The sequence below is a fragment of the Emys orbicularis genome, chromosome 17, assembly GCF_028017835.1.
Source record: "Emys orbicularis isolate rEmyOrb1 chromosome 17, rEmyOrb1.hap1, whole genome shotgun sequence".
Taxonomy (NCBI): Eukaryota; Metazoa; Chordata; order Testudines; family Emydidae; genus Emys; species Emys orbicularis.
The window spans coordinates 17,540,138-17,568,033 of record NC_088699.1 but is presented as its reverse complement, the minus strand read 5'-3'; the positions used below and the strand labels follow the sequence as shown (position 1 = coordinate 17,568,033).

The following is a 27,896-nucleotide window of genomic DNA, read 5'->3' as shown; positions in this document are numbered from 1 at the left end:
AGTAGACATACCCTTAAAGCCACATAGAGTGCTCCCAGAATGCTAAAATAGTTAGAGCCTCTTGTGTTCTGAACACTACACTTCTGTCTCCATTTCATTCGAGAGGGCTATGATAGATTAAATTATCAGGGACACCAAAATCTTATTTATCACAGGGAAGTTTATTTTTGTCATCAGAATCTCATCTGGGATAGAAGAAAGGGTTTACAAAAGTCCCACTGGAAGTCAAGATAAGTCTTGCTTTCAAGAAGACAAACTGGCTGTTCCTCTGAGGAGCACTTCAGCTTTCACAGGCACATGAAACAAAACTGAGTGGCATTTGAAACTCTACATTGTGAAAATATTTTGTGTAGTTCCAACTGGATAACTGTTCAGTCTGCCCCGAGCTGTCATGTAAAGAAGGGCTGTATCCAGCAGTGGGAGAAGTGTCCCATGTGAGCCAGATTAATTTGAGGGTTATGATGGGTTCTACCAGTATGATCCCATGTGATGGGATCTCTTCCAAAAGAGCAGACTGGTACAAAGCTATCCCATCCGTACTGGGGGTGGGGGAGTAGCTCAGTTCATAGGTATGGCCAAGATGGCTGGAAACTCCTCTCAATCTATGGCTCTCTAAGGCAGCTCCTACTGATGGAGCACCCAGTGGGTTTTTAATCTCCCTTCCTCTGGCACAGGTGATAACACCTGCTCTGTGCATGGGCACATCACTGCTTTGGCGGACACGACATTGATAGCAGAATTATAATTTCCAACTAAGCATGTATTTAGCCCTGGAGGACTTGGGTAAAATGGAGCCCAGATTTGATTTCTCCATTAAAATCCTTCTCTGCTTTGTGCAATAAACACCAAAAAAAGGGGGGCGAGAAAAGAAGCTTGAAACTTCTCTCTGAGACATACAAGACAAGCTGAGGTCACAAACTGATGATAGACACTTGGACTGATTCTTCTCCCTTAATGTGCCTTTACTGCCCTACTCATCCCATCCCTTTCCTTTACCGCCAGCCTAATATTTGGAGGAATTACCATCGTGACGGGAATTGTTGGTGTCATCACTGGGGCAGGAGTTGCAAGAAGATATAAGAAGATAAACGCTAAGGCCGACCCTCTTATCTGTGCTGTGGGCATGTTGTCCTCTGCCCCATGTCTCTATCTGTCTATCATGCTGGCCGCGCGGAGCATCCTTGCTACTTACGTAAGTGTCGATGAACTGTGTAGCCTTGACAAATGGTTTTGTAAAATAGCATGGGTGGGTTGCAGGGTGTGGTCCTCAGAATGGTCTAGTTGAAGGAATTTAATTAACAGCTTGCAGTGGCTCATGCCACAATGTAGCCCGCAGGCCGAGTGCTGCACAGGGGGCTCTAACCTGGTCTGCGGTTGCAGTCTCTGCTTCCAAGGTGCAGCCTAGGGACTACACACCCCATTGTGCAGAGCTCCCCTTTCAATATGAACAGCCAGACCACCTCTGGAAAAGGGGATGTTGCAGACTGGGACTTGTAACCTCCATGCACTGCATCTTTGTATTGAAGAGGGTGGTAAATTTATTCAACCTAGTATGGCCACTTGCTAAAAGACTACAATGCACCTTTAGCTGGGCATGGTTTGACTGCCCCAGGTTTCCAAAGGTATATTTAGGTGCAAACTCGAAGTCCTAATTTGGTGTTTGTTTAAATGAATCTGCCATGTATGATACTATTTCTCTTCTCTCCCAGAACACTTAAAGATTACAATGTGCTTGGCACTGTACAATAAACAGAGTTCCTGTTAAGAAGAATTTAGTCAGCAAGTTGGGTGCCCAAAATCACTAGCTGCTTTTCTTAGACCTGTGGAGATGTAACCAGAAGTGAAAATAGCCTAAATCCTACTCTCAGTAAAGAGGAATGCAGAAACATACCAAGAGAGATCAGTAGCTGCAGGAACTCCCTGTGAGGATGAACTGAATGCAAACCTTATTTTAGCAATAATCTGTTAACAGCTATGAAAGGAATCCCAAGCCCTCTCCAATGACTCTAGATCCACCATTACCAGAATTAACATAAACAATAGGATCCATGTAAAGTTAATTACAGTAATCAACACTTCACTGCAAAAAAGGGTGCTTTCACAGTGCTTTCTCTTCTAAAAATAGCTTTTGTTCAAAAAGGTTTTCCTTTTGCCTCTTCAGCAATCTAAAATCCCAGTGAAAGACCACTGACACTTAAGGGGGAAAGAGGATGAATTTTTCATGCACACAGAGCAAAATGTGGACTTGACTTAAAATAAATAAATAAATAAAAAAAAGATTCAGGTATGCGGAGGTAAATGGCAGAGAATATAATTGTCTTGAGAATCTGCATGCTTTCTCTTTATAAGAGCCTCTATCTCAAATCTGTTTACAGTCCTGCCGCTAGCAGACATTTTTACACCTAAAGGTGCAGCACACAATCATAACTGCGTATTGCACTAACGTTAACAAACATTATAGATGATTCTGCCAGCCTATCATAGTGCTTCTCTCTCCCTTCACGGCCTCTATTTCTGACTACGGATGGTTGGATGAAAACTCATTTGCTCAAAGGGGTTTGTCAGCTCCTGTTCCCTAGTTGTTGCATGAGACATCAAATGACGACCAAGCAGCATGAGATGAAAATCTTCATGAATGAAAAACATTTTTCACACAAAAATCTCGTAGTTTTAAAGGGTGGAGGAACATACCACCATCCCCATCAAAATATATTGGCAGAATCCTCCTCTGAATAGAGGTTGGCATCCAGCACTCTGTTCTCAGGATTTGGGAGGAAATCCCAGAGTGGGATATGGACAGCCATAATTTCTCCCTTCTCTCCTCCTTCTCCACCCTCCCGCAAATACAGGCCACTGGGTCTTTAAATGCTGCAGCTTCTCTATACAGATAGAAGAATATATTATAATATATTATACTTTTATTTATTTATTTATTGAGGTCTGTGTAGTCTTGCCACCTGTTTCTTCTGATTCTTACAAGTACAGCTGCCTAACTGTTCCCCTTCCCAATACTTACTATGCTGTTTTTTTTTCTTTCCAAACTCCATCTGGCATAAGTCATAATGGTGTGAGAATTGGGGTGGACTGCCAGCTGGTGCATCTGACTCAAAGCTCCCACTGAATTGGAGCTTTCCGTGGTGTAGGAAGCAGGCAGAGAAGCTGGCTTTCCCATCACTGTTAATTCAGCCACATGGAGGCCAGGAAACTAGTCTATATCTTACAGTATAAGAAAGCTACTGAGGCAAAAACTGCATGCTTCACATAGTTTCTTAAGAGTGCTTGCTGTATTGCTCTGTCCATATCTGAATACATTATGAAGGCTGCTTTGGCTGTAGGTAGCTGGTGGGTGAACATCAGCCTTGTGTTGTCTATCCAAACTTACAAGAAACCTCTGGTGGAAGTTGAAATGGAAGTATTTCAAGACTTTTTCAGTATTTCCCTGTGGCAGCTGGATTGGAGATGCCATTAGAACAGTCTCTTTCCTCTGCTTTCTGTCTGCATAGTTCAGCAATTCTTGATTTCAAAATTAGTTTTTGTGCAGGTAGTGCAAATTGCAACAAAGTTGTCTGAATTTTGTTCCATCTCAGGATGTAGTTTGGTTTAGATCACCTGTCTGAATCTATTCCACCATTCAAAGCTGTAAGTTTCCTTATGCTGACAGAAAAGGAGTATACTTGTCTGTAGCATCGAGTACTGTCTCCTTAGTGCCTTGATAAGTTTTTATGTTTGAATTTTAGCTATTTATCAAGAGCCAGATTACAACGAGGGCTGAATTCAAACTGGATTTAAATGACCTTAGGACTGAGTTTGCCCCAGTGAAGCCAAATTTTGAGCCAACCTGCAGCTACTCTCTTCTTAGCCACCGACTGCTGCAATCCGGTGGGATTAGTACCTGTGGCCTGCACTTAGACTTCCTTGGTTATGTGTGATGTCTGCTTCTTGCCCAAGTGACTCTTTTACTTTGTTTAGGAAAGAGGCACCATGTTTTCCTTAAACCAGCCCATTAATTGCTACTCTGACTCTTCCCTAGATAGATCTTGCTGGAACGGATTTCGTATAAACTTGATTCCTTCATCTATTTTATTTTTCATTTGACAATGTAACAGCATGTTGGCTGCCCTTAAAATACCTTTCCGAAACTCTTCAGGGAAAAAAATCACAGGGGATTTAGTTTTTTTCTAGGACGGTTATAGGGAACCCCAGGGAGACAGATGCTGCGCATGTTGCTGTTCCTATTCACAATCTTCCAGGGCTGATGTAAGTCTTTTCTTCAAAGCTGACGGTCCCTTCACATAGAAATTGTAGCCCATGTGCCATGTAAACTACCATCCGGCTTTAAATTGCCCATTTGTCAGGGACTGGGAAGGGAAACAGGGAAAGGAAATAGACAATTGGAGTGGGCACAGTGCTGGAATCCAGTGGAGGGTGGGAGGGGGGGAAAGAAAGGGGGCTTAAAAATGAGGGCAGAGAAAGTGATACAAATCTCCTTTGATACAGTACACATGGCTACCAAGTTCTTGCCCAAACGCTACAGCTGTACTAAATATGCAGTATTTAGGGCCACTAATGTAAAACATAATGTATTTGAGGCAAGGTGGGAACCATTAAGACTTAAATAATGGACCAAATGTGCATCCTTGGTGCAACTCCCTTGACTTCAGTTGTTGGAGGAGGGATAAATCTAGCCTATTATGTATGGCAGGCAGATATGATCTAGCTTCGCAAGCCATTGTTGCAATGCATTTATTAGTCAGTTTGAAGACAATCGTGGAAGATTATTTGTTAATGGTATGTCACAAGGTACGTGACTGACTTATAACAGGGCTTTCTTGAATCTCATTTCATGTTTAAATATCATAGTACAGCGTTCAGTCTACTTTATAGGTGCTATATAAGAATACAAATACCTCATTCACAGCATTAATCCTAATAAAATAATAACCCGGTTACTGTAGAATCTTATAACCATTTCAATATAACTAATTGCTGACTCCTAGTACTGTATATAGGACCTCAGCTGACTCTGTGGTCTGAACAGTACCGTAGCTGGGCTTTCCCTGTTGTTTTGGACAGACACTCCAAACCGTTATACTTATTAACAGATGAGGGCTGACTTGCCACAAAACAACCAAGATTGTCTGTAGCTCTGACAGAGCCATTCCCCATATTCATTTAGAGCAGTGATTTGAGAAGTCTGAGGCTGCATTGGGGAATGGCAGAAATAGCAGGGTGCACATAAATAATGCATTGTGTGTGGCTTCTCTGTGTGAGTAAAGTACTTCCAGGATCTATTTCCCTGAACCAGGAAAAAGAAACACACACAAAATCTCTATACTCCTGTGTGCAGCTGGATGGTGAGTATATCTGGGATGTACCATGCTGCATTTATACCATAGGTGGGGAAATAAAATTGGTGCTAGTTCAAGAACAGATAACAACGTGAATCTGCAGCTTTAGGTATTGCATCCCAAAGCTGGTTGGGGTAATATTTTTCCACTCTGAGCTAAAACTACTATCTGCATGAGACCTTAAAAATGAACTCTGTTAGGCCAAGGTGGAATCACTCATACTACCAGAACTAAATAGATCTAATAATATGGAATAGTACAAAGTATTTAATAATGATCTAAACTACTCTAGTGGAATTGTATGGAGCTGTAGGGCCTGGGGCCTTTGCTGTAGCATGCTGTAACTCTTTATCCCTGTTTCTCTGCTCCTCCAGCTCATGTCAGTCCCACCACTTGTAATACTCTTGGCCCAGTTCATTTTTGACTTCCCTCTTTGGCCCTCTTTCTCAGCACCTTGTTTGGCACGTCCTTGTGCTGGAGGAAGTGTCTGGACCTATTTCCACTTTGATTTTAACACTAGATTTTACGGTTTAAAGTTATTATATTTCTGTATGACAGATGTGCTCCACATGTCCTCTTTTTTTGGTGCATGTACATTATATATAATGCCTTGTCCTACTATACTGCCTTTCATCCCTGAATCTCAAATTATTTTACAAATGCAAAGCATCATGAGTCCCCTGTAAGGGAGATGTGTAGTATTAACCTGCTACTTCTATAAAACAGGGATAAGTGAATTGCTGAAGTCCATAGTGTGTTAGTAGTGTCCTGGACTCTTTCAATCCTTTGGTTCTAATCGCTACACAAACACACACCTCTTCTAGATCCAAAAGATCTGCCACTTTCTTTCAGTGTTTCCATAAATCTCCACTTTCTTTCAGTGTCTCTTCTCTACATCACTTGAACCTGCACTGCCTCTTATAACCTGCTGCAGGATGGATGGATTTGCATAACGCTTAAGCTGCACAGCAGGACTCAACTGCATGCAAACACTTGCAGAAAGCCCCTTTCCAGTACTGAAATCCGCTCCCTCAATCTGCAGTGATTCTAAAGTATCACATTACAGATAATGATCCAGTTGAATTTTCGTGGCACCAGTAAAAGAGAGGAAGTAAGGGACTTGTCTAGCACATGATCAGTTAGGACTGTCCAGGGAGAAATTAACGAAAGCATGGTAGTTTGGGTTGAGGCAGAGAAGGGCTAGTGTTCTCTAATGTTCACAAGGTGCTAGGGTATTTGTGATTATAGCCAGGTGGCTTGACATAGGCAGAGTTGTATGATATTGCTACCCATATTAACAGACATGTTTCATTGTGGGTTTGGTCCAAAGTGCTGTAATGAACGTATTGCTTGCTGCCCAGCTAAGACTGGCACAGAAAGCATTTTTGTACAGTTTATGGGCTATCTGGAACTGGAAAAGAGACTGCATCCAAGTCTGCAAGGTCAGATGTGACAGGGCACTCCCTCAGCTACCCCATGTACCGTGCTGCCAGGCCTGTTTGTATTCTTGTGTAGTCACAATATACGCACAGTCTTTTGCTTTTCCCCCATGTGTATCTTCAATCTTTAGATTCCTAGCATCGCCGAGCATAGTATGGGCATATGTCAGGAGGAGCTTTCCACCCAGTTCGCTCTCTAAACTCTCCCCTTCATTCCTGTTCCTGCCAATTACATAGCTTCCCTTATTGAGCTAATTACCTCATTAGCCCAATCATTGCCCCCAAGTGTCAACAGTCTCTCATAATAGGTTAACTGCCTCCAGTTAAGCCTGTAATCTTCTTTGTTATGCCATTACCTAAGTGACCAGGGTCCTACAGTTAGTACTCTGGCACAGTGGGTTATAGCCCAGTCCACCTCCCCCTGAAGTAAAAGGAAAGGCTCCTGTTACTTCAGTGTCATTTGGGCTGTGCACATAAACACAGGTGCTGATACATCCTGAGCCAGGGATATTGGTATTGGTCACGGTCTGTTCAATGAATAGCATTTCTATTGTAGTAGGTTGCTTAAGTTTCATTTAGCTGAGTTCAGAGTTAATGGGTGCAGAGGCAAATTAGGAAACTGCTTTATTAAGCATCTTGGAAGGAGATAGGCCTGGATTATAGCTGTATCCACATCCCTCTGAACTTTAGGGGGCGGGAATGACTCAGCATCCAAACGCAGGTCAGACTTCACAGCTAGCCCTTCTCTCTAATGAGTCCACCCAGAATCCTAACTCCCCTGGGAAGAGCCTACCCATAAGGTTCGGCTGTGACTGAGAGTCCACCGCTAGCCTTACTTCAGTTACACGAGCTGAACTTCTAATGTAAGTGAACTAGAACTAGTTTGAATTGATTGAACAAAGGAGAGACTCTTGTTGCATCCCCCCTCCTCTTTGGTCCGTATGTCTGTCTAGACTGGAAGCTCTGCAAGCAGATCCCTGGCCTGACATTTCTAGCCTCCAGTGTGATGATAACTGCTTCTCACAACTTCTATAAATGATCCCTTTTGGTGGGTGTCATTCCCCAGAATCATAGCACAACTGGGCTTCCAAGGAGGTAGGTCAGTACTGAGGTGCATGGGCTAACGAGGGAGGAAAGCTTGCCACAGCATCTTCCTGCACGTGCTTTAACTGTAAATTCACCCACAATTCTTAAAAATGAGAAGAAAAACAAAGTCACAGATCTGTAACTATGCCATCAGTACAGTGATTACAGGCTGTTCACATAAGCACCTGCTTTAACCACTGGACTTAGTGGTTCTCAGCCAGAGGTACACTATCCCTGGGCGTACACAGAGGTCTTCCAGGGGGGAGCCAGTTCCTCACCTAGATATTCGCCTAGTTTTACAACAGGCTACATAAAAAGCACTAGCAAAGTCAGTACAAACTAAAATTTAATACAGACAATGACTTGTTTATACTGCTTTATATACTATACACTGTTACAGGTTAACTTTTTAATCTTGTGGTGTTTCCATCAGATGCGGTTTGGTCCACACAACCTGATTTAAACCCATATCTAGGGACTGGCAGGGAGAGGGTTAATACTTTCCAAGACCACAGATGTAAGATTTATTAGGGACCCAGCATAGTGGGAAGTGTGTAGTGGCCCATCTGCGGTGAATTAGGGAATCCCCACAGGGTACCATAAGAGGGATGTGATCCAAGGAGTCTGGGCTGGCTGTGTCTAGGAGCCAGTTCCTCCCTCCTCTTGGGAAGAGCCCTCTGAGTGCAGTACTTGAACTTTGCCGGCACAGAGTCATCCTGTTGGTTTCATTTAGAAACCTGGCCAAAAGCACCACATGGAGCTCATTTTAAAACTCATCTCACTGTGGGGCGCTCCTGCCGCGCTATTGGTTTGATTTATTTATTTATTTATTTATTTTGACTGGGTTCTGAAATGCTTGCTCCCATCTGCTACACCTAAACCTGTCCCTTCTGTTTTATGTGTCTGAGAGTTTGGGGATTGGGAGTGAGGACTCATGACTCCTGTCCCTGACTCTGCCACTGACAAGATGTGATGTTTGGCAAGTCACTTACTCTCTGTGCCTCCATTTCCCCATCTTTAAAATGCATTTTTAAATTTGCATTTATTTGCATTTATTTGCATTTATCTCTGGGGGTGTTAGGATGCTTAGTTGAGGTTTGTAAAAAGATTTTCATGTACAGCACCTCTCATTAACATAGCAAAGTGTAATTACACTTTGGTGAACTCACCTAGCCACTTTATGGTACAGAAAGTCAATCTGTCAAACAGAGCTACTATGGTTTGTTTTGTTTTTGTTTTTTCAGATTTTTATTGCACTTGGAGAATTTTTTTTAGCCTTAAACTGGGCCATTGTGGCGGACATACTACTGGTAAGTTCAAGTTCATTCTTCCTGCCATTGTATGGTTTGTGCTGATCATTTTAATTCTGTTCTCAAATCTGTGTACTCAAAGTACCTGCTTCTCCTACTAAGCCTTTTGTCTCCTCCCAAGAATACCATAATTTTGGTACCCCATTAACACTAAAAGTTGGCCTGTACCACAAGTAAGAGACTCCATTTCACTGCCCATATTCAAATGTTTTACGTTTGTGCTGAAATGGCTTTGAATAAGAGATCCAAGTGGGGAAAACTCAACATCTTTAAATCACTGTTTTCTAAAGAAAATTGCTTATTAGGGAAGTCTGATGAAATATGCATTGTTACTCTCCTTGGCTTGCGGTGTCACTACTGGAACCCCCAGTAGTGTAGTGAACTTCGCTGTTTTCCTAACACTTTGGAAATGTGGCACTGTTTATTAATTTGATCTGTAAACGCTGAAAGCTGTGTGCACTGTTTTGGGGAATAGAGGAATTTCCTGATAATTGACAAAGTGGTGAAATGAGGTGGAGTCACTTGCTTTGTAATTTTAAGCCCAGATATTTAACATTTTGAGACCATTAACTCTCTGGAAGGGGGAAAAGTGTTCTAGCAGATGGACATTATGCTGTCATTAGTGATCTCTGCTGAAGGTGTACATGAAGGGACATGCTCAGTGACAATAAATTCACTTGCAGCATGAACTCAAAAGCCCCTCGGAACAATGGCTTTGCTGCCACGCTGCTGCCATGTGGAGAGACTAGCTTAGGCACAACGCTGGGACTTGGGCATCATTCTTTTCATGCATTTGGAGTGTGCATCATCTTGGGACAGTAGCTGTGGTGGAGATAGGGAAGACGATTGCTGCCTAATCAAGTGTGATTAATAATATACTTTTGTTATCACTAATGCTGTCAGTCAGTGTCCTGATGGACACCAGTCCCATCAGCGCTTGCCTTCAGGTGACCCTTCTGTCGGTTCGTTCAGTCAGTCCGTCCTTGCTTTCTTTGCCTATTCAATAACAACTTGCTGAATTCCCCTCTCAATATTGACGTCTTCTTTCCATTGTGACTCTTTTCTTTAACGGGGACTGTCTGCTAACATTGCTACTCTATAAAGGAGTTCACGTTCACAATGAGTGCACAATCACACCTTCTTACTGGGTAAACTTCTACGGCCTATTCTATTATGCAGTAGGTCAAACTAGAAAGCTAGTTTAAAAACTCAAAAGACCAAGCAAGTCACAACTTTGATACACTCTTTGCCGTGATAGAAGGTGACACTACACCTGTCAGGTCCAAACCTTTTAATTTTTCCACTTGCCAGTGCAGAGGTCTGCCACCATTTTTTTAGCGACTAAATGCCCATCGGGGCAAAGTGCAGTAAGCTATTTTCTGAGAATGCTTTGTGAGGTAATCTTAAATTGTAAACTTCAGTAATTCTCATTTTCCTGGTTACACAAATCTTCACTTAGGTCACTTGTTGTGTCTTTGCTCAATCAAGGCAACTATAACTTAGGAATTGTATCCATTGCATTGAAAAGCCATGTGGGTTCAGTTTACTGATGCTATCATCTTGGCTGCAGAGCGACACAGTAACCATTTAATCTTGGTTTTTTTATATATATGTATTGTCATTTGTATCGTTCAGACAGTTGCTGATAATACCGCTGGACTTGGGAATGGCTGTTCTTATTTTCCATGAAAGTGGCTTTTTTTCTCCCCAAGTGGTGTTGCTATCCAGAAAATATCTTCAGGCTTTATTTATCCTGCAACCTGTGGAGCTGCAGACAAAGGAAGATGCTGACTGAATGATAAGACTCATGCTCTTTTGTGGCTATTGAATTAAGATGTATTGAATGTAGCAACCTCTGTGCCCCTTCCCCCCAGCACTAAAAATGAAGAGAACTAATGTACACACATAATAACTTGTGTGAATGGAGAGGTGCCAAGCTCCTTCATGGCTCTCATCTAGAGAGGTTAGATGGAGTCTCCATGTGTATGAGTCTGGTTACCAAAGTGAACAACCAAGACAACAGTCATGAGGGAAGAAGGCAGCCTGGGGAAGAGCACATTTACTTGTGGGGTGTCAGTGTGTGCACAGGAGGTCTTCGGCAGCTTGGGGTGAGGAAGATGTCTTGGCTGGAGCCTTTGGGTTGGGACTAGGTCAGCTTGTCTGGTTTGGGAGAGGCTCATGAAGTATATGGGTACATTTGTGTGTGTGTCACAGCTGGGAGTGTGAATGGCAGCTCTCCTGGGAACATACCCAGTCTTGTGCAGCCAGCACTGAAGCACATGCTGCAGCATCCACACTTGTATTGTTAGTGAACAGGCCCTGTAAATTAAGACATTTGTTTGGGGCACTTTGCCTATCTGCATAGGCGTGCACAGCCCATTTCATTAGGGTGTGCACCCAGGGAGCCCCGCCCCTGCCCTAGTCCCGCCCCCATCCACTCCCTCCTACTTCCCACCCCCTGACTTCCCCCCCTGCTCCTTGTCCCCCCAGGACTCCACCCCCTACCTAAGCCCCCCTGCTCCTTGTCCCCTGACTACCCCCTCCTGGGACCCCTGCCCCTAACTGCCCCCCCCAGGACTCCACCCCCTACCTAAGCCTCCCTGCTCCTTGTCCCCTGACTGCCCCCCTAAGACCCTACCCCCTACCTGTCCCCTGACTGCCCCGACCCTTATCCACACACCCTCCCCCAGACAGACCCCTGGGACTCCCATGCCTATCCAACCGCTCCCCGCCCCCAGACAGGACCCCCAGAACTCCCGACCCATACAACCCCCCTGCTCCCTGCCTCCCCCAACCCCTCTCCACACCCCTGCCTCCTGACAGCCCCCCCCAGAACTCCTGACTCATCCAACCCTCCCAGCTCCTTGTCCCCTGACCACCCCCTCCAGAGAACCCCCCCACTAATTGCCCCCCCAGGACCCTCCTTGCTCCCTGTCCCCTGACTGCCCTGACCCCTATCCACCCCCCCGCCCCCTGAGAGACCCCGGGACTCCCATGCCCCATCCAATCCCCCCTGCTCCCTAACTGCCCCCTCCAGAGACCCCCGCCCCTAACCAACCCACCCTGTCCCCTGACTGCCCCCACCCCTTATCCAACCCCCCTGGCCCCAGACCCCTTACCATGAGATGAGGCTCCTAGCCTCCCCGCGGAGCCAAACACTGCCCCGCGGGAGCGCACAGCCCCGGCCCCCAGAGCGCTGCGCATGGCGGCATGGCTCCAGGGGAGGGGGGAGTGTGTCTGACTCCCAGCGGAGCCCCGGCCTCCAGAGCGCTGCGCGCAGCAGCATGGATCCAGTGGAGGGGGGAGCATGTCTGACTCCCTGCGGAGCCAAACACTGCCCCGCGGGAGCGCACAGCCCCGGTCCCCAGAGCGTTGCGCGCGCGGCAGCATGGCTCATGGGGAGGGGGGAGCGTGTCTGACTCCCAGCGGAGCCCCGGCCCCCAGAGCGCTGCGCGCGACGGCATGGCTCCAGTGGAGGGGGGAGCATGTCTGCCTCACTGTGGAGCCAAATGCTGCCCCACGGGAGTGCGCAGCCCCGGCTCCCAGAGCGCTGCGCACGCGCGGCATGGCTCCAGGGGAGGGAGGAAGGCGGGGGAGGGGCTGGCGGCTTGCTGCGCTCGGCCGGGCGCTCCAGCCCGGGAGTGCGGACCCCGTGGCTTGCCGCGCCGGGGAGTGGAGCCATTTGCCCACCCCTGCATTAGGGTGTGCCTGGGCACACCCGGCACACCCCGTGTGCACGCCTATGCCTATCTGACAAGGAATCCTGACTGGATCTCCCAGGAGATGACTTGCAGGCTGCCACTGGAATCAGTGAGAATGAGTGCGTGTCTAGGACATCTCCTTTGATAAGCAGGATATTATGACACATGATTCAGAAGCCTTTGTGTGGGGGTGCTTGGTTTGTTCTATTCCTGACAAATTCCTTATTGCATTATGTGCTAGTAGGAGGAAGAGTGCTCCACTCAGTTCCCATTTCATTAGCAAACATCATGTCCAGTCAGACTCTGACAGAATGAACTGTACAAGTGTATAACACTTAATGTTATATATGAGTGAAACCATAAGATGAACCTTATCTCTCCTCTTCATTCTTGTTTACTACTTCTCCTAGCAGCCCCACTCCATTCACTCCTTGTAGTTCTGGATATTGGAAATCTCTTCAGTTGAGTGACTGCAGCATCAGTGGAAATGAATGGGTGCAAGGTATTGAATTGGGCTATAGAGATTTCAATTTCTAGGATGCTTGTTCAATAATTCTTAACACTTTTCATCTCTATATCATTCAGTGTATAGTTGGCATCATTAGTTGCTTGTAGAGATGGGAAATGGAGTCGAGAATACAACCTAAGTCCTTGACTCCACTCCAGTGCCTTACTCACTGTAGCATGGCACCGTTACCCACCGATTTATAATTGTGTGCGGGCATTCCGGGCAATCTTTTTGGTCTCTGTCCCTGGAGAAAAGGATCCTTCCCCCAAAGCCACTAAGCACCAACTGGCACCTTGACAGTCTTTCCAGATAGGCCAAAGACCTCTTGGGCCATCGAGAATGAACTTTCTCACCCCCACAGAGCCATACTGGGTCAGACCAAGGGTCCATCTAGCCCAGTATCCTTAATAATATATATTCTTCTATAGCAGATAGCCAGGTACATAAACACACACAATACGTGTGGCAGGAGTCCAGCTTCCCACATTGCCAGACACAAGGGATATTGAACACGTCAGTTACTGTAGCCATGGCCATGTTTCTAGGACCCAAACAGTATAAGGCATCTTACGGTTTTGACCAAAATGGCTAGTCAAATTTGGGGCCTTGCTGGTTGTTTGCACTAGGAGGAGAAATTGATGATGAAGCCAGGTTTTGTTTGAGGCCATCTGGTTGATTTTCAAAAATGTACAAATCCTGTTTCCCCAAATATAGGAACAATCAAACAACAATAAGAGACTGTCTCCTGCCTCACAGGTCCAAACTTCTTTCGGCCAGTACCCAACCCCAAACCTTTCTCTCAGCTTCTCACAGGGCCACACAATGTATCTCTCTCTCTCTCCTGCCATGCACACCATACATTTAGCCAAAACGATAGCAAGCAAAGTTCATCTATCCAGCTTTGTAAATTCCTGAGCTGACTCACTTATCCCTTTGTTTTGGGCAGCGATCTGGGCTTGATTGTCTCTTGCAGTTATTTTAAATGAAGGTCAGCGGTTAAACCTATAACATTACTCAACATAAAGCTGTTATCTAGATGTAGAAAGGGCTTATCTACACACAAGCTGGAACTGAAATAACTCAACTGGTTGTAATTCATGCCACTAGTTATTTACTTTGGGGCAACTCTGTGTGTGTGGACACGTACTTAGGTTAAGTGCCCAGTTATATCTAAATAGGACATTTTTATTTTCAAAAAAGCATCCACACACAGACTCACACCAAAATAACTAGTGGCATGAATTTAAAAAAAAAGTCTTCACTTCACCAGCAAAGAGTTGTGTTCACAGCAAGAGAGATAATGTAATAGTTAGCTCCTATAAAATCCTAATGGTGACAAAATGCAGGCAGTTTTAACGTCACCTATCTACACGGTTAACATTCATAGATTCCAAGGTCAGAAGGGACCACTGTGATCATCTAGTCTGACCTCCTGTATGACACAGGTCATAGAATTTTGAACTAGAGCATATATGCATTTCAGAAAGACAGACAGACACACACTCCCTCCCTCCCTCCCTGTGGCTGACTATGCCTACCTACCTCACAGGCCTTGGCTACACTGGCGCTTTACAGAGCTGCAACTTTCTCGCTCAGGGGAGTGAAAAAACACCCCCCTGAGCGCAGCAAGTTACAGCGCTGTAAAGCGCCAGTGTAAACAGTGCCCCAGCGCTGTAAGCTAATCCCCTCGGGGAGGTGGAGTACCTGCAGCGCTGGGAGACCTCTCTTCCAGTGCTGGTGCACGACCACACTCGCACTTCAAAGCGCTGCCGCAGGAGCACTCCCGCGGCAGTGCTTTGGAGTTTCGAGTGTAGCCAAGCCCACAGTAAAAAGTACCTCCGTTTTATCTCCACTGGGACTTTATGGCAAGATAACTAACATGTACTAGTTATCTTACCGTAAACAGACACACCTTTTTCAGCTGTCAAGACATGGCCTTGGTTATTTTGCTTCCAGTTTGTGTAGGCATAATGTTTGAAGTAAGATGCCCACTATTAAAGCAGCATATACAAACTCGTGTCTGAATAACACATGAGGGAAGGGGCTTTTCATGTGGCGAACACTAGAATTGAATTATAAAGTGATGCCAACAGCAGTCAATGCTACCTGCCTGGTTAGACCCCAAATGGGGACCTTTATGGAAAACCCAGGTACAACAAGGATTGGTATTTACTAACTAGGCCAGGGGTAGGCAACCTATGGCACGCATGTCAAAGGGGGCACGCGAGCTGATTTTCAGTGGCACTCACAGTGCCTGGGTCCTGGCCACCAGTCCGAGGGGCTCTGTATTTTAATTTAATTTTAAATGAAGCTTCTTAAACATTTTAAAAACCTTATTTACTTTATACAACCATAGTTTAGTTATATATTATAGACTTATAGAAAGAGACCTTCTAAAAATGTTAAAATGTATGACTGGCATGCAAAACCTTAAATCAGAGTGAATAAATGAAGACTTGGCCCACCACTTCTGAAAGGTTTCCAACCCCTGAGCTAGGCAGTGCTCTTCTGTGTGTTCGTGCTGAACCCAGTGCCTCAACATGGTGTGGAGGGAAGTTTTGGGGCTAGTGCAGATGATTTCTTAAAGATGTAAAATTGAGGCCTGCTCTATTCACCCATTTTTTGGTACTGGCATGGCTATGTCAGTTGGGAGATACATTTTATTTTGAACCAAAATAGTTACACTGATCCAGCCTGTAGTGTGGACGCAATTATACCGGTTAAGCTAATTTCTCTTTCCAATACAGGAATAAGCGATACTGGTATAACTGCATAAAACGTTCATGTGTAGAACCTGACCTCTTCTGGTAATTAAAGAGCGTATGGTCCTTTTTGCAAGAGTATGGGTGTTAACCCTGGGGTCCTGGCCAAAACTAACTTGAGTAATTACTTGTAGCCTTCCTAATTTCCACCTTCAGTTTCAGCTGAAGCAGTTATATGTGATGGTGGAGTGTTGTTGGTGCAGTGTAGCTGCATTTCAGTGATGAGTGGAGTGATTCCTCTGTCAAGGGCTCTGGGATCTCTTTAGATGGAAGGAGACGCATAAACAGACACAAAGCATGTTCATGAACTTCACGTGCACATCAAACATGAAAGCAGATCTTTTTCTAAGACTTCTTTGCCTTGCTTGTTAGCTCCCTTTTACACAGACAAGAAACAAATACTTCATTTCTCATAGTAGCTAATGCAGGCACTTTGGGTTTAGAAAGAAAAACACCAGCCATCACATTAAATACTTTATGAGATGCCCTAAGGTGAGGGACGGTTTCTATATTTATGAGAAGAATGTTAATAATTAACAATGCAGCACTGTGTCCTTGTCTGGTTCTGTCTCATCTAAGATTTTAAGCACATGAGCCTTTAACAGAAGAAACTGTCCTTCCACAAAACACAGAGAAAGGAATATAATGTTACATCGCTTCTCTCCAGTCATTTACTGGATGGAGAGGAGCCTCAACTGTGAAGTCCAGAGAAGTTCCCAAACTTCAGGTATGTTTGGATCTGGAGCTTTGGTGTTGCCTCATCTGGTTGTAAAATCCAAGGGTTGCTTTAATCCCGGGGTGGATTTTCAGCAACCTCATGTAAGAGGAAAGGGATAAACATCCGAGTCCCTTAAACATCTGTTAGAGGGTAATGATACAAAGGCTCCGAATGCTGTCCTGGAACAGAATTTTGCCTGCCTCTCTGCATAAGAGTGCTTCATCCCAGTAGCACTGCTTTGGAAGGGAAGAGGGTGCCAATTAAGCAGCATTTAGAGGGCTAGGCAGCCAATAGAAACTAACAGACTGAATTTCACATGTCTGAAACTAAGTGTTATAAGTGAATATAGTGAGTTGGGAACAGGATAAGCAGCTCATTCAATTTTGAGGCTTCAGATTCTTCTAGCAAAGGGCTAACCTCAAATTTCAAGGGTTGGAGAGGGCCGCAACACCAGAGCTGTCTATCTGAACCTTGGAGCTCTAGGATTGACTTGTAATGCAGTTACATTGTCTATCCTCATTCAAACAGCTTTGAAGACCTTTCCCAAAGGTCTTTATTCTTCAGGGAAAAGTCCTGCTGATGCTCTGGTGCCAGAATCCCTACATTTTGGGCTGATGTTAGCATTGCTGAAATTAGGTTTCAGTTGTTCAGGGCCTCTGTGCCCACCTTTATAGTGGGTTCAATTCAGACTCCTGTGGCTGTGACCTGTTTCTGGGCTTCATTGAACTCAGAGTAAAACTTGGCTGGACTCAACTATTTTTTTCCTTCTTTTTTTAAATGAGTAACTGAGCTGGTAGCAGTAGCCAGGCCAGTCACTAGAGAGAAATATCATTGCAATTAGCCAGTGTGTTATAGTCCCCTCAGGGGGCACTTGCCCAAGTCTGGGGTCCACAGGAGTCAACTCCATGCAAGAGGCACAGCTTCTACCCACTTTCCCCCTCCGGTAGGGGATTAATCTCAAAGTCAAGCAGGCAGCCTAAAACCCCACAGAACTCCATGTTAGTGTCCTTCAACACCTTCTGGGTTTGAGATTAAACCTGAGACCAAACAAGACTCTGTAGGCCTGGGGTTTATGATGAAAGTTTGGCATAGATATGGCTGATGGTAGGGTATCACCTGGGATTAGAGCTTTAGGTAAAGGTAGGGTTTGGTGCTTCTTCTCTTCCTCCTCAGGGATCTTCTTTCACACTTGCTCGGATCAGAGTTTCATGCAGCAATAATACAGTACTTCCAATGAGCTAGATACCAATGCCTTGTCCTCCCTGGTTAGGAACATGTGTAAAAGGGGATAATACTCTCAACTACTCCTTGTTTTGCCTACTTAAATTGCCTACTTAAATTGTAATCTCTTTGTGGCAGGGATTGTCATATTCAGGGTATTTCTACATCAGGAGAATACATAGTGTGTTAACAGATCTTCAACACATTGTTAAATACAATTTTACCCTTGGGGTTAACCATGACCAGTTGACATGTTTCTAAAATATAACTTATCCTTGTCCACAATAAAGGTAAAATAGCATCTTAACATGTTGAAGACATGTTGACACACTCTCCATTCTCCCGGTGTAGGCTTATCCTGGCTGCCCCGTACCTAGTCCAATGGAACCCTAATCTCAGTTGGGACCTCGTGGCACTACCATTGTACCACTGTGTATTTATGTGTGGGCCCCAGGTTGGCTTGGGCTTGATTGCAGTTGATCTGAGGCTGTGTGTTTTATCTCTGGGCTGTATGTATGAATGTGTCTTTCTCGTCAAAGTTAATCCAGATAAAAAGACTGGTGTTTCAGGACTGTATAAATACATTGCCTGGCTATCTGTAATAGTGTAAACATACTGTCAGAACAGAAAAGAGTCACAAACTATGTAGGATCCCACTATACTTTTTATCCATAGTTTATCTCCTCCATTATCCAAAATGACCATATTCCATTTTTAAAAATCACCATAATTATCTCCGTGCTTTTCAGTGTCTTGGACACACAGGTACATATGTTCTTCTTCAAGTGCTTGCTCATGTGCATTCCATATTAGGTGTGTGTGCTCACCGCATTCACCGGTGCCGGAAGTCTTTCCCTCAGTAGTATCCGTAGGGGACCGTTTTTGGCGCCCGCTGCAGTGGTGCCTGCATGGTGCAGTTTGAGGGGCGTCACTGGCTCCCCCCCACCCTCAGTTCCTTCTTGCCGCCAGTGATGGTGCTGGAACATCTGCTGATTTCTTTTCTGTTCTTGCAAACTTTGAAATCCTGTAAAATAGTTATGCATAGGTAGTAGTTTTCTTAGTTACCCTTAGTAGTAGTTCTCAAACTCTCTGTTAGTCCCGAACTGAACCCAGCCGGGAGTCAGAGCATACCCCGGTCCTCATGCTTTAAGCCCTGTGATCACTGCAAACGGCCTATGCCCGTCAGCAATCCCCATACCAGCTGCCTAAGGTGCTTAGGCGAAGGGCACATAAGTGACAAGTGCCGTATCTGCAAGTCCTTCAAACCTAGGACGAAGAAGGAGCGCAATATCCCTCTAAGAGCGCTCATAATGGAGTTGCCACTAACGCTGGCACCGGAGCAGCGGTCTGATTCCGCACCGAGCACCGTGGCCTCTGTGTGCAGTGCTCCCCTGGCGCTGTCTACGAGCTGGCACCGGTCTCCCTCCACGGCTCCGGTCAAGAAGCCGAAAGAGAATGTGAGGGGAAGATCTCCTACCTCCCACAAGGGAAAGGAGAGGGCAGGGGGCAAGCCAAGACCTGTGTCAGGCAGCTCAACATCCTCGGGAAGTTGGGCCCCAGCTCAAGTCGAGCAATGCAGCCCATCCCATGCCTTGCCTGCAACTCCAGATAGCGGTGCAGGCCTTGGGCAGCTTCAGGTGCCGTTGACGCCCGAAGCCCTTCAGGCAGCTCAGGAAATCCTGACACTCCGGGTGTCACCCTCACCAGCTCCTCCGGTACCCTGATCTCACGGAAAACCCGCATTGGGACCTATGCGTGTGTCCACACCTTAGTGGTACCGTTCCCCATCGAGAGGGATGTCCCACCAGCGTTCACCCACCCGCAGCCGTCACGCCTCAGGATGGGAGAGGCAGGCTCAGTGGAGCCCTCTTCAGTCCCTGCACTGGGGGCACCGATCAAGGGACTCGAGGCATACCTCGCCAGTAGATTGGCACAGACCCTCTGAGGCAAGTGCCACCCAGCAAGGACTCCAGGACTGGCCCCGACATCTTTAAGGGCCCGGTACCGATCCTGGGATCGATCGGGCGCCAGAGACTGCCCATCGCTGCGCCGTCATCGCCTATCTCCAAAAGGAAGGTCGCCCTACTCAGGACGATCCTCCCGGCAAGTGGCTCATAGTAGCTCCCGGTCCCATTCTTGAGAGGGCTCGAGAGACTCTTCCCGCAGATACAGGCTCCTGTCCCATAGTGGGATCTTAATTTGATCCTCTCTAGGCTCACTGGTCCACCCTTTGAGCTGCTGGGTTCCTGCTCCCTTTCCCACCTGTCATGGAAGGTCGCGTTCCTGGTGGCAGTGACATCGTCAAGACCGGTCTCTAAAATTAAAGCCTTGACCTCAGAACCTCCGTACACAGTCTTCTACAAAGATAAGGTTCAGTTGTGGCCCCACCCAGCCTTCCACCTTCCATATGAACCAGGACCTCTTCCTCCCGGTGTTCTGTCCCAAACCACACAAGACCAGTGAGGAGAGGTGTCTTCATGCCCTGGACGTCCAGAGGGCCTTGGCTTTCTACTTAGAGCGTACCAAGCGTTTCCAAAAATCAACTCAACTCTTCATCGCTACAACGGATAGGATGAAGGGTCATCCAGTGTCCTCGCAGAGGATTTCCAATTGGATTACCTCCTGCATAAGAAGCTGTTATGACCTTGTGGGTGTTCTGCCACTGCCGATTGTCAGAGCCCACTCAACGAGAGCGCAGGCATCTTCTGCAGCCTTCCTGGCGCATGTCCCTATCCAGGACATCTGTAGAGCTGCAACGTGGTCCTCTGTTCACACGTTTACCACTCATTATGCCATCGCTCAGCAGGCCAGAGATGATGCTGGGTTCAGCAGAGCTGTGTTGCATTCTACACATCTGTGAACTTCTACCCACCTCCAGGGGTACTGCTTTGGAGTCACCTAATATGGAATGGACATGAGCAAGCACTCGAAGAAGAAAAGACAGTTACCTTTTCCATAACTGGTGTTCTTCAAGATATGTTACTCATGTCCATTCCACAACCCGCCCTCCTTCCCCACTGTCAGAGTTTCTGGCAAGAAGGAACTGAGGGTGGAGGGAGCCGGTGGCGCCCCTTATACCGTGCCATGCAGGCGCCACTCCAGAGGGCGCCAGAGACAGTCCCCTACGGATACTGCTGAGGGAAAAACTTCCAGCACCAGTGCATGTGGCGAGCACACACCCCTAACATGGAATGGATATGAGCAACATATCTCGAAGAACACCAGTTATGGAAAAGGTAACTGTCTTTTCTTTCAACTTGTTATTTAAAATGTGTGTAATTAAAGCAATCTCTGAGCAATATTATTAGGTAGAATGGATGGCTCTAGGGATTAATAAAAGGAAACAATTTTAGTGTGTCATCAGAGGTAGAATTGCCAGCATCTGACACCTTTTTGATGCCCTGTATGAAAAGTTTGAGCTCCATCCCTAGTGACTTGGAATGCATAACGTTTCATCTCAGCTGGCATCCTTGTTAGTCTTGGCAGAGATTCCAGACTGAGTCTGGAGTCACAAGTACCCTCAATCCAAGATGCAGTCCTCCTAGGCTAGGCAAACTGACCATGTAGTGTGGGTAAAACTACATAGAAAACTGAAGAGCAAATATCTGCTTATGGGTAAATCAATAAAGCCACAAAGGCTATCATTCGGCATCGTCTATAAAAGCTAAAATCACATGGCAGAATGGATCGGTATACGCTGCATTGAGAGACAGTGTGGGTCAGGTCTTTTATTGGACCAACTTCTGTTGGTGAGAGAGAGAATCTGTGAAACAGATTGAAATATGTATTAACACCTTATGCTAAACAATGGACCATTCAAGGTGAAGTGGCCAGCTAACTATTCTCCAGTTATGGGGGGCAGAAGGAGGAAGGGGGGAGAAGGCTATTAATGGAGTGTCACATTCTCCCCATTTCACCCTCATTCTTTCTTCGGAATTTTTTTCACCAAATAGTTTCTCAAAACCAATCACAGAAAGTAGGCTGCAGCTGGCAGTATTACCTGTAGCGTAGATCTGTGCAGGTCATTCACGGAATTATTGATTCTTCAAATATTGATGATCCTCTTGTTTTGTTTCAGTATGTGGTGGTACCAAAGCGCCAGTCAACAGCTATTGCCTTGCAGATTTTCGTGAGCCATTTGCTGGGAGATGCAGGCAGCCCATACCTCACTGGAGTGGTAAGTAATGGGATTTTATGGCTACTTCTCTGAAGCTTATCCAAACCTTTTTTAATATAAAACGTTTGGAAATTTCTGAAGAATAGACTCTGATTCCTGGTCCCAGATTGGAAATGCTTTGAATAGTCTTTCTTGCAGTGTGGAGTTGGAATCCAGATGCACTTAAACCAGCACTTCTGTACTAAGTGCTTTTATATCACTATTGGTCTCCTGGCTCTGCAAACCCTTAAGTACAAGCTTAACTCTATACATACCATTAGTCCCATTGAGTACAAAAGTGTCTGTAGGCTTAGGACTTCACTTTGATATCAGCTATATTAATTCATAAAGATTTGGTAGCAGTCTGATTATCGCAATGGCACTTGTTCAGAGTGTTTAAATCCAAGTGCAAAACTTTTCTGCCAGGTTAAAGGACAAATTCATGGGAACTACTAAAATATGATTTTGCACCTCAAAATGTAAAATACAATTAAATAAAATCTGTGGGCAAGATCTCATTCTGCAAAATACCCTCTGGAAAACTCAAAATATGCAACTCTTGTAATAGCAGGGGGATTACTGTAGCTGAGGTTGCATAATGATTGGCATTCCGAGCCCCTGGTCTCAAATGCTCCTAACTTTCCAAAACGTTACCTTTCTGGACTCAAACTTTCAAAAAATTCACACCGAAAGACAAGCGGTAGAAAGACCAGGGAAATGAAAAGAGTTCAAGGAGTGCGAATGAACTTTGTCACTTCCAAAAATAACTGGAAGGTTCAGTGGCTCCAGTGCCAAAATGGGGTAGCCAATTGAAATTTGGCAGAAATATGCTCACTGAAGAAAAGTAGATGCGAGTGGTCTGATGAATGCTGGGTTTGATTTTATGGCTCTGCTGCTCTGAAAATCACTCTGACGTGCAGTAACCTTTACACAGTAGCTCTTATTGGATAGCTAAGGAAGGCTGCATTGCACATGAGTGCCTGAACAGCAGCGGCACATTCTACAAGAAGCACCTTGGTATGAGCTTTGAGTTCTTCGCTGTGCTTTTCATGTCAGTTCCAATCAGGTGTGTGCACGCACGTGTGCATAGCAGCCAGAAGATTTCCCCCCTAGCAGTATCCGTTGGGTCGGTCCAGGCACCCCCTGGAGTGGCACCGTCATGCGCTCAATATAGGGCCCTACTGACCCGCCACCCCCTTAGTTCCTTCTTACCGCCAGCGATGGTTAGCTGGAATTTCCCTTGTCTTGTCGTGACAAGCACATTTGGCAGTCTGTATATAGTTCTCTAGTTAGTGTTAAGTAGTTAGTAGGTACTTTACTTAGTTCTTAAGTTTCCTTTGAAGGGGTTTAGGAGAGGGAAGAGAAGGTTCTTGCTTAGGAGGATTTCAAAACCTATAGTGCGGCAACTGAATTCCATATGGATTCAGCATTGTGCCAGAAACTTCAGTTCTGCCTCCTTCATAAATTTATGCTAATAACATCAAGCAGAGCCAGAGGGGATAACCTAATGTGGGTGCACATAGCAACTTCCAGCTGAGACCACCGTAGCACAGCTGCTAGCAGTCTGTCCAGAAGGAAAGTTCCCTTTGGTTCACCTGGTGCAGCTGCTACTGATGGCCAATAAGATTCCCAGTTGATAAGTTAATCCTGCAGCCAAGATAGTCCTGCCACAAGATAGGAGAATCATATTGTTTGGCATTGTGGAGGTTCCTAAGTTCCATATTCGTGCCAGCTGTAGTGATGCGTTATGGTGTGGATACTTGCCCACAAGGGCCTAGATTGAGGCTTCCTACTGAATGCGTTGAGGGCTCTGTGAACTGCTGGTCTAGATTTTGTTCTGTCATGCGGCTTCTGCAAGCCCATTTCCCAGGCCTGTTGCATCCTGCATCCTGTTGTAATTTATGTGCAAAATGCTTTTTTGAGTTGTGTTGCTGTTTGCAAATATATTACCTTGTGTGGAATTCTTAAATTGTGCTTAAAAGCACTTAAGGAAAAAAAGTATAAGTCTCCGATGTCTTATCCAACTGTTACTCCTAGAACTGTTTACGTGATGATGCATAATGTTGTAACTGTCTTGCAAGCCACACTACGCTAAGCAGACGTAATAAGTTAATGACTGAGACTGTTGTATTTCCAGCTGGGATTCTTGTGCAAAAAGCCTCTTTTCTGCAGAATTTCTAGACTCAGGACATTCGGATAAACATCAGACTTCGGGAGGCTTGTGTGAACCCCACCATCAACCCTTCTGAAATTCACCCATTCCTGATCTCGTTGGCCAGACATGGAATATTCCGTGTTCAGAGCTTGCTGTTGCATGCTAACCTGCTTCCTCTAGCTCTTGATTTTTTAAAAAAAAAATCCACTCTGGAAAGCTTGCGAATAGCCTCTTTTTGCAGTGTAGACATACCCTCTGAAGGAGATCCCCCCCCTTGGCAGTGACTCTCAGAGCTTGGGTCAACAGAGTCAGGCTCCTGCCCTAAGGCTAAAACTAACCATGTAGACATTCCTGCTTGGGCTGGAGTGCGGGCTCTACACTTCTATTTTTAGCATTGTAGTGCAAACCTGAGCCTGTATACCCAAGCTCTGAGACTCGCTGCTGTGGGGATTTTGTTTTTGTTTTTTGTTTGTTTTTTTACACTGTAGGCATACCCAGAGTCTATATATTTTGTTTTCTCAGGTGCAGAGATTTCCTTATTGTGCTTTAAATAAATAAATGTGTTAAATCTGCATTTTAGCAAAAACTCATGGTACAACCTCTGGCTGCCTGTTTGCAGTTAATCTTACTCTGATCTGGGTAAATTGCCATAAATAATCATATCATATCAGTGTGGCTTTAAGAGGCTCTTGTTTGTGTATATTTTAAGTCACTTAGCTTATCAGATCTATGACTGGCCAATGTAAGAGTAAAAAGAACTGCCCTTATATATCCATCCCTCAGCTCTGCTCTACGAGCGAGGTTAAATACTGAGGTTTTTATTGAACATCTTGAAATGAGCACTCATCATCTGGCCACACAGCTCAAACTCATTCATTTGGGCCCGTCATGACTCCTGCAGCCTCCCTCTCCATTCCATAGAATATGCAACTATTAAGACCTCTTCCTTTCCATTTCTGACCATGTCACCCCACCTCATCTTGAACGTTTCCTTGCTCAAAATCAGACTCCCTTTCCTCACCCTGAAGCCCCTTCATAGCTCTTCCCTTCTCTTCTTGTCTCTTACTCCTGCTTCTGCCTACTTCTGCCAACAGTGCCAGCTTTGACACCCACCCATCTATCAGAAGTAAAAGCTTTGAGGAGGGATGGGTGAAGACATTCTGATAATGCAAGAAATGACTCAAACCTTTGTACAAACTTGAAATGTGGCTCAAGCCTGTTTTATGGAGACCAAGTAGGAAACCCAGTAAAATGAGTTAATGGCCACTGCACGAGCACTCCGTACAACCTTCCATGGTTGCAGCTATTTCCAGCTCACGTGAAACTGGAAGCTCTGGACATATGCAACAACCTGACTGCATGAGACTTCTAAGCCGAGTGAATACTGAGATGCGGTGAGGGCCAGTTTGTGTGTGTTACCAGATCTAGCGCATGCAGGCAGTGAGTTATCCTTTCCTGTCAGTCTTATTCTGGTCAGTGATGGCATTGCGAGCAACACATTTAAAGCAGGGAGAAAATAAGCCAAATTAAATGACACTGTGTCCCCCCCACCAGATCTCTGATGCTCTCCAGACCAGGCAGACTGACTCACACCTGGGCGCCTTCCGGAGCCTGCAGTACAGCTTCATCTTGTGCGTCTTCATTGGTGTCCTTGGGGGAGGCTTTTTCCTCCTGACAGCCCTTCATGTTGAGGAAGATCGTAAGGAAGCCCAGCAACTTTGCAGAGGTTTCTATGTCCGTTTGTAATTTCCTCTATCAGCCTATCCATCTGCCGTAGCTGTTTGTTCCCCAAACTAAAATGCACTCTAAGTATATGACATAACAAAGGGAAGTCTGTTCAGCCCAAACCCGCAGCAAAACCAACCAACCACAGTAGCAGACTCAACAAATTCGTCATGCCCCGGGACAATAGGCTTTGCAATGTGCCCTGAAAGTCAGCAAGTTGCCATTCTTGGCAATTCCTCAAGTAACCTCGCAATACTACAATAAGAAGACGTAATAAGATAGCGTTATTGTCAGTATTGCATAATTCAACACACTGTGGGGGTTTTAGGTCTTTATCTGGATCATATCATCAGTCTTTCCCAGGCAAAATGCCAGATCAGAAGGACCATTTCTGGTCTTATGCAACCATTCCTGTAAGTTCTCCCTCATTCCATGCAAGGATCTAGGTGCAGAAGTGTAAGAATTCTAGTGAAAACTGATGTATAATGTTCCCTTATCACAAATACTCTGGTAAGTAGCCCACTTCTTTTGATTCGGACTCTGTTTTCCAGGTATTGAGAACCAAGGCTACATTTCAACTGAAGATGGACTCCAGGATGAGCCCCTCAAAGCATGAAGGAGCCACTGCCTCCTTTCCTTTTGCCTGATGAAGCTACAGTTGGAGGAAAAGGCCAAATAACAATCCTTCCATATGGAAAGAAAAACCTGCATACTCATTTTTATGATGCTTTTGACTGAGAGTCAAAAACTTGCTACTGAAATGGCATATGGCAAACCTCCACCCCCATCTGTGAAACTGGCACGAGAGCTCTGAGCAGCTTAGTAGCTCCAGAAGCCAGGAGTATAGAGCTGTCACAGAAATGGATATTATCCCAAAGACGACAATCCCATTTAAGGTGGAATGTCTAGTTGAGATGGGGGATGGGGCTACTGTAAATTCTCAGCAGGATGATGAGTTGTCTGTCTAAAAGCTTGGAAAATCAGGGCAAGTACAAACATAGCTGAGGATTCTGTATCCCCATGTCCTTATTTATGAGAATGGAAGGCAAAGGCTGGCTGTGGAACTGAACAAGTGTAACTAGGAGGGGCAGAACTTGCTGTTATGGAAGTTTAATAAATTACAACTTTAAACAATTACGGGGGGAAATGGATAACTAACTTGGAGCAACTTCTGCAGGACATACAACAGTAACCTATTTCAGAGTGGTAGCTGTGTTAGTCTGTATCAGCAAAAACAACGAGGAGTCCTTGTGGCACCTTAGAGACTAACACATTTATTTGGGCATAAGCTTTCATGGGCTAGAACCCACTTCATCGGATGCATGAAGTGAAAAATACAGGAGCAGGTATAAATACATGAAAGGATGGGGGTTGCTTTACCAAGTGTGAGGTCAGTCTAACGAGATAAATCAATTAACAGCAGGATACCTAGGGAGGAAAAATAACTTTTGAAGTGGTAAGAGAGTGGCCCATTACAGACAGTTGACAAGAAGGTGTGAGTAACAGTAGGGAGAAATTAGTATTGGGGAAATTAAGTTTAGGTTTTGTAATGACCCAACCACTCCCAGTCTTTATTTAAGCCTAATCTGATGGTATCTAGTTTGCAAATTAATTCCAGTTCTGCAGCTTCACGTTGGAGTCTGAAGTTTTTTTGTTGAAGAATTGCCACTTTGAGGTCTGTTATTGAGTGACCAGAGAGATTGAAGTGTTCTCTTACTGGTTTTTGAATGTTATGATTCCTGATGTCAGATTTGTGTCCATTTATTC

The 27,896-nt window shown here is 45.2% G+C and overlaps 1 protein-coding gene across 1 annotated transcript in view; it reads left to right on the top strand.

Moving 5' to 3' along the window:
* SPNS3 (SPNS lysolipid transporter 3, sphingosine-1-phosphate (putative)) overlaps window positions 1-26,745 on the top strand; it is a 45,978-nt gene extending 19,233 nt beyond the window's left edge. The window contains exons 8-12 of the mRNA XM_065418387.1: window positions 1,003-1,192; window positions 9,118-9,183; window positions 22,172-22,270; window positions 25,959-26,130; window positions 26,681-26,745. Coding sequence (XP_065274459.1) covers window positions 1,003-1,192; window positions 9,118-9,183; window positions 22,172-22,270; window positions 25,959-26,130; window positions 26,681-26,745 — 592 coding nt within the window. The remainder of the gene's footprint in view (window positions 1-1,002; window positions 1,193-9,117; window positions 9,184-22,171; window positions 22,271-25,958; window positions 26,131-26,680) is intronic.
* Window positions 26,746-27,896: the final 1,151 nt, after the last annotated feature.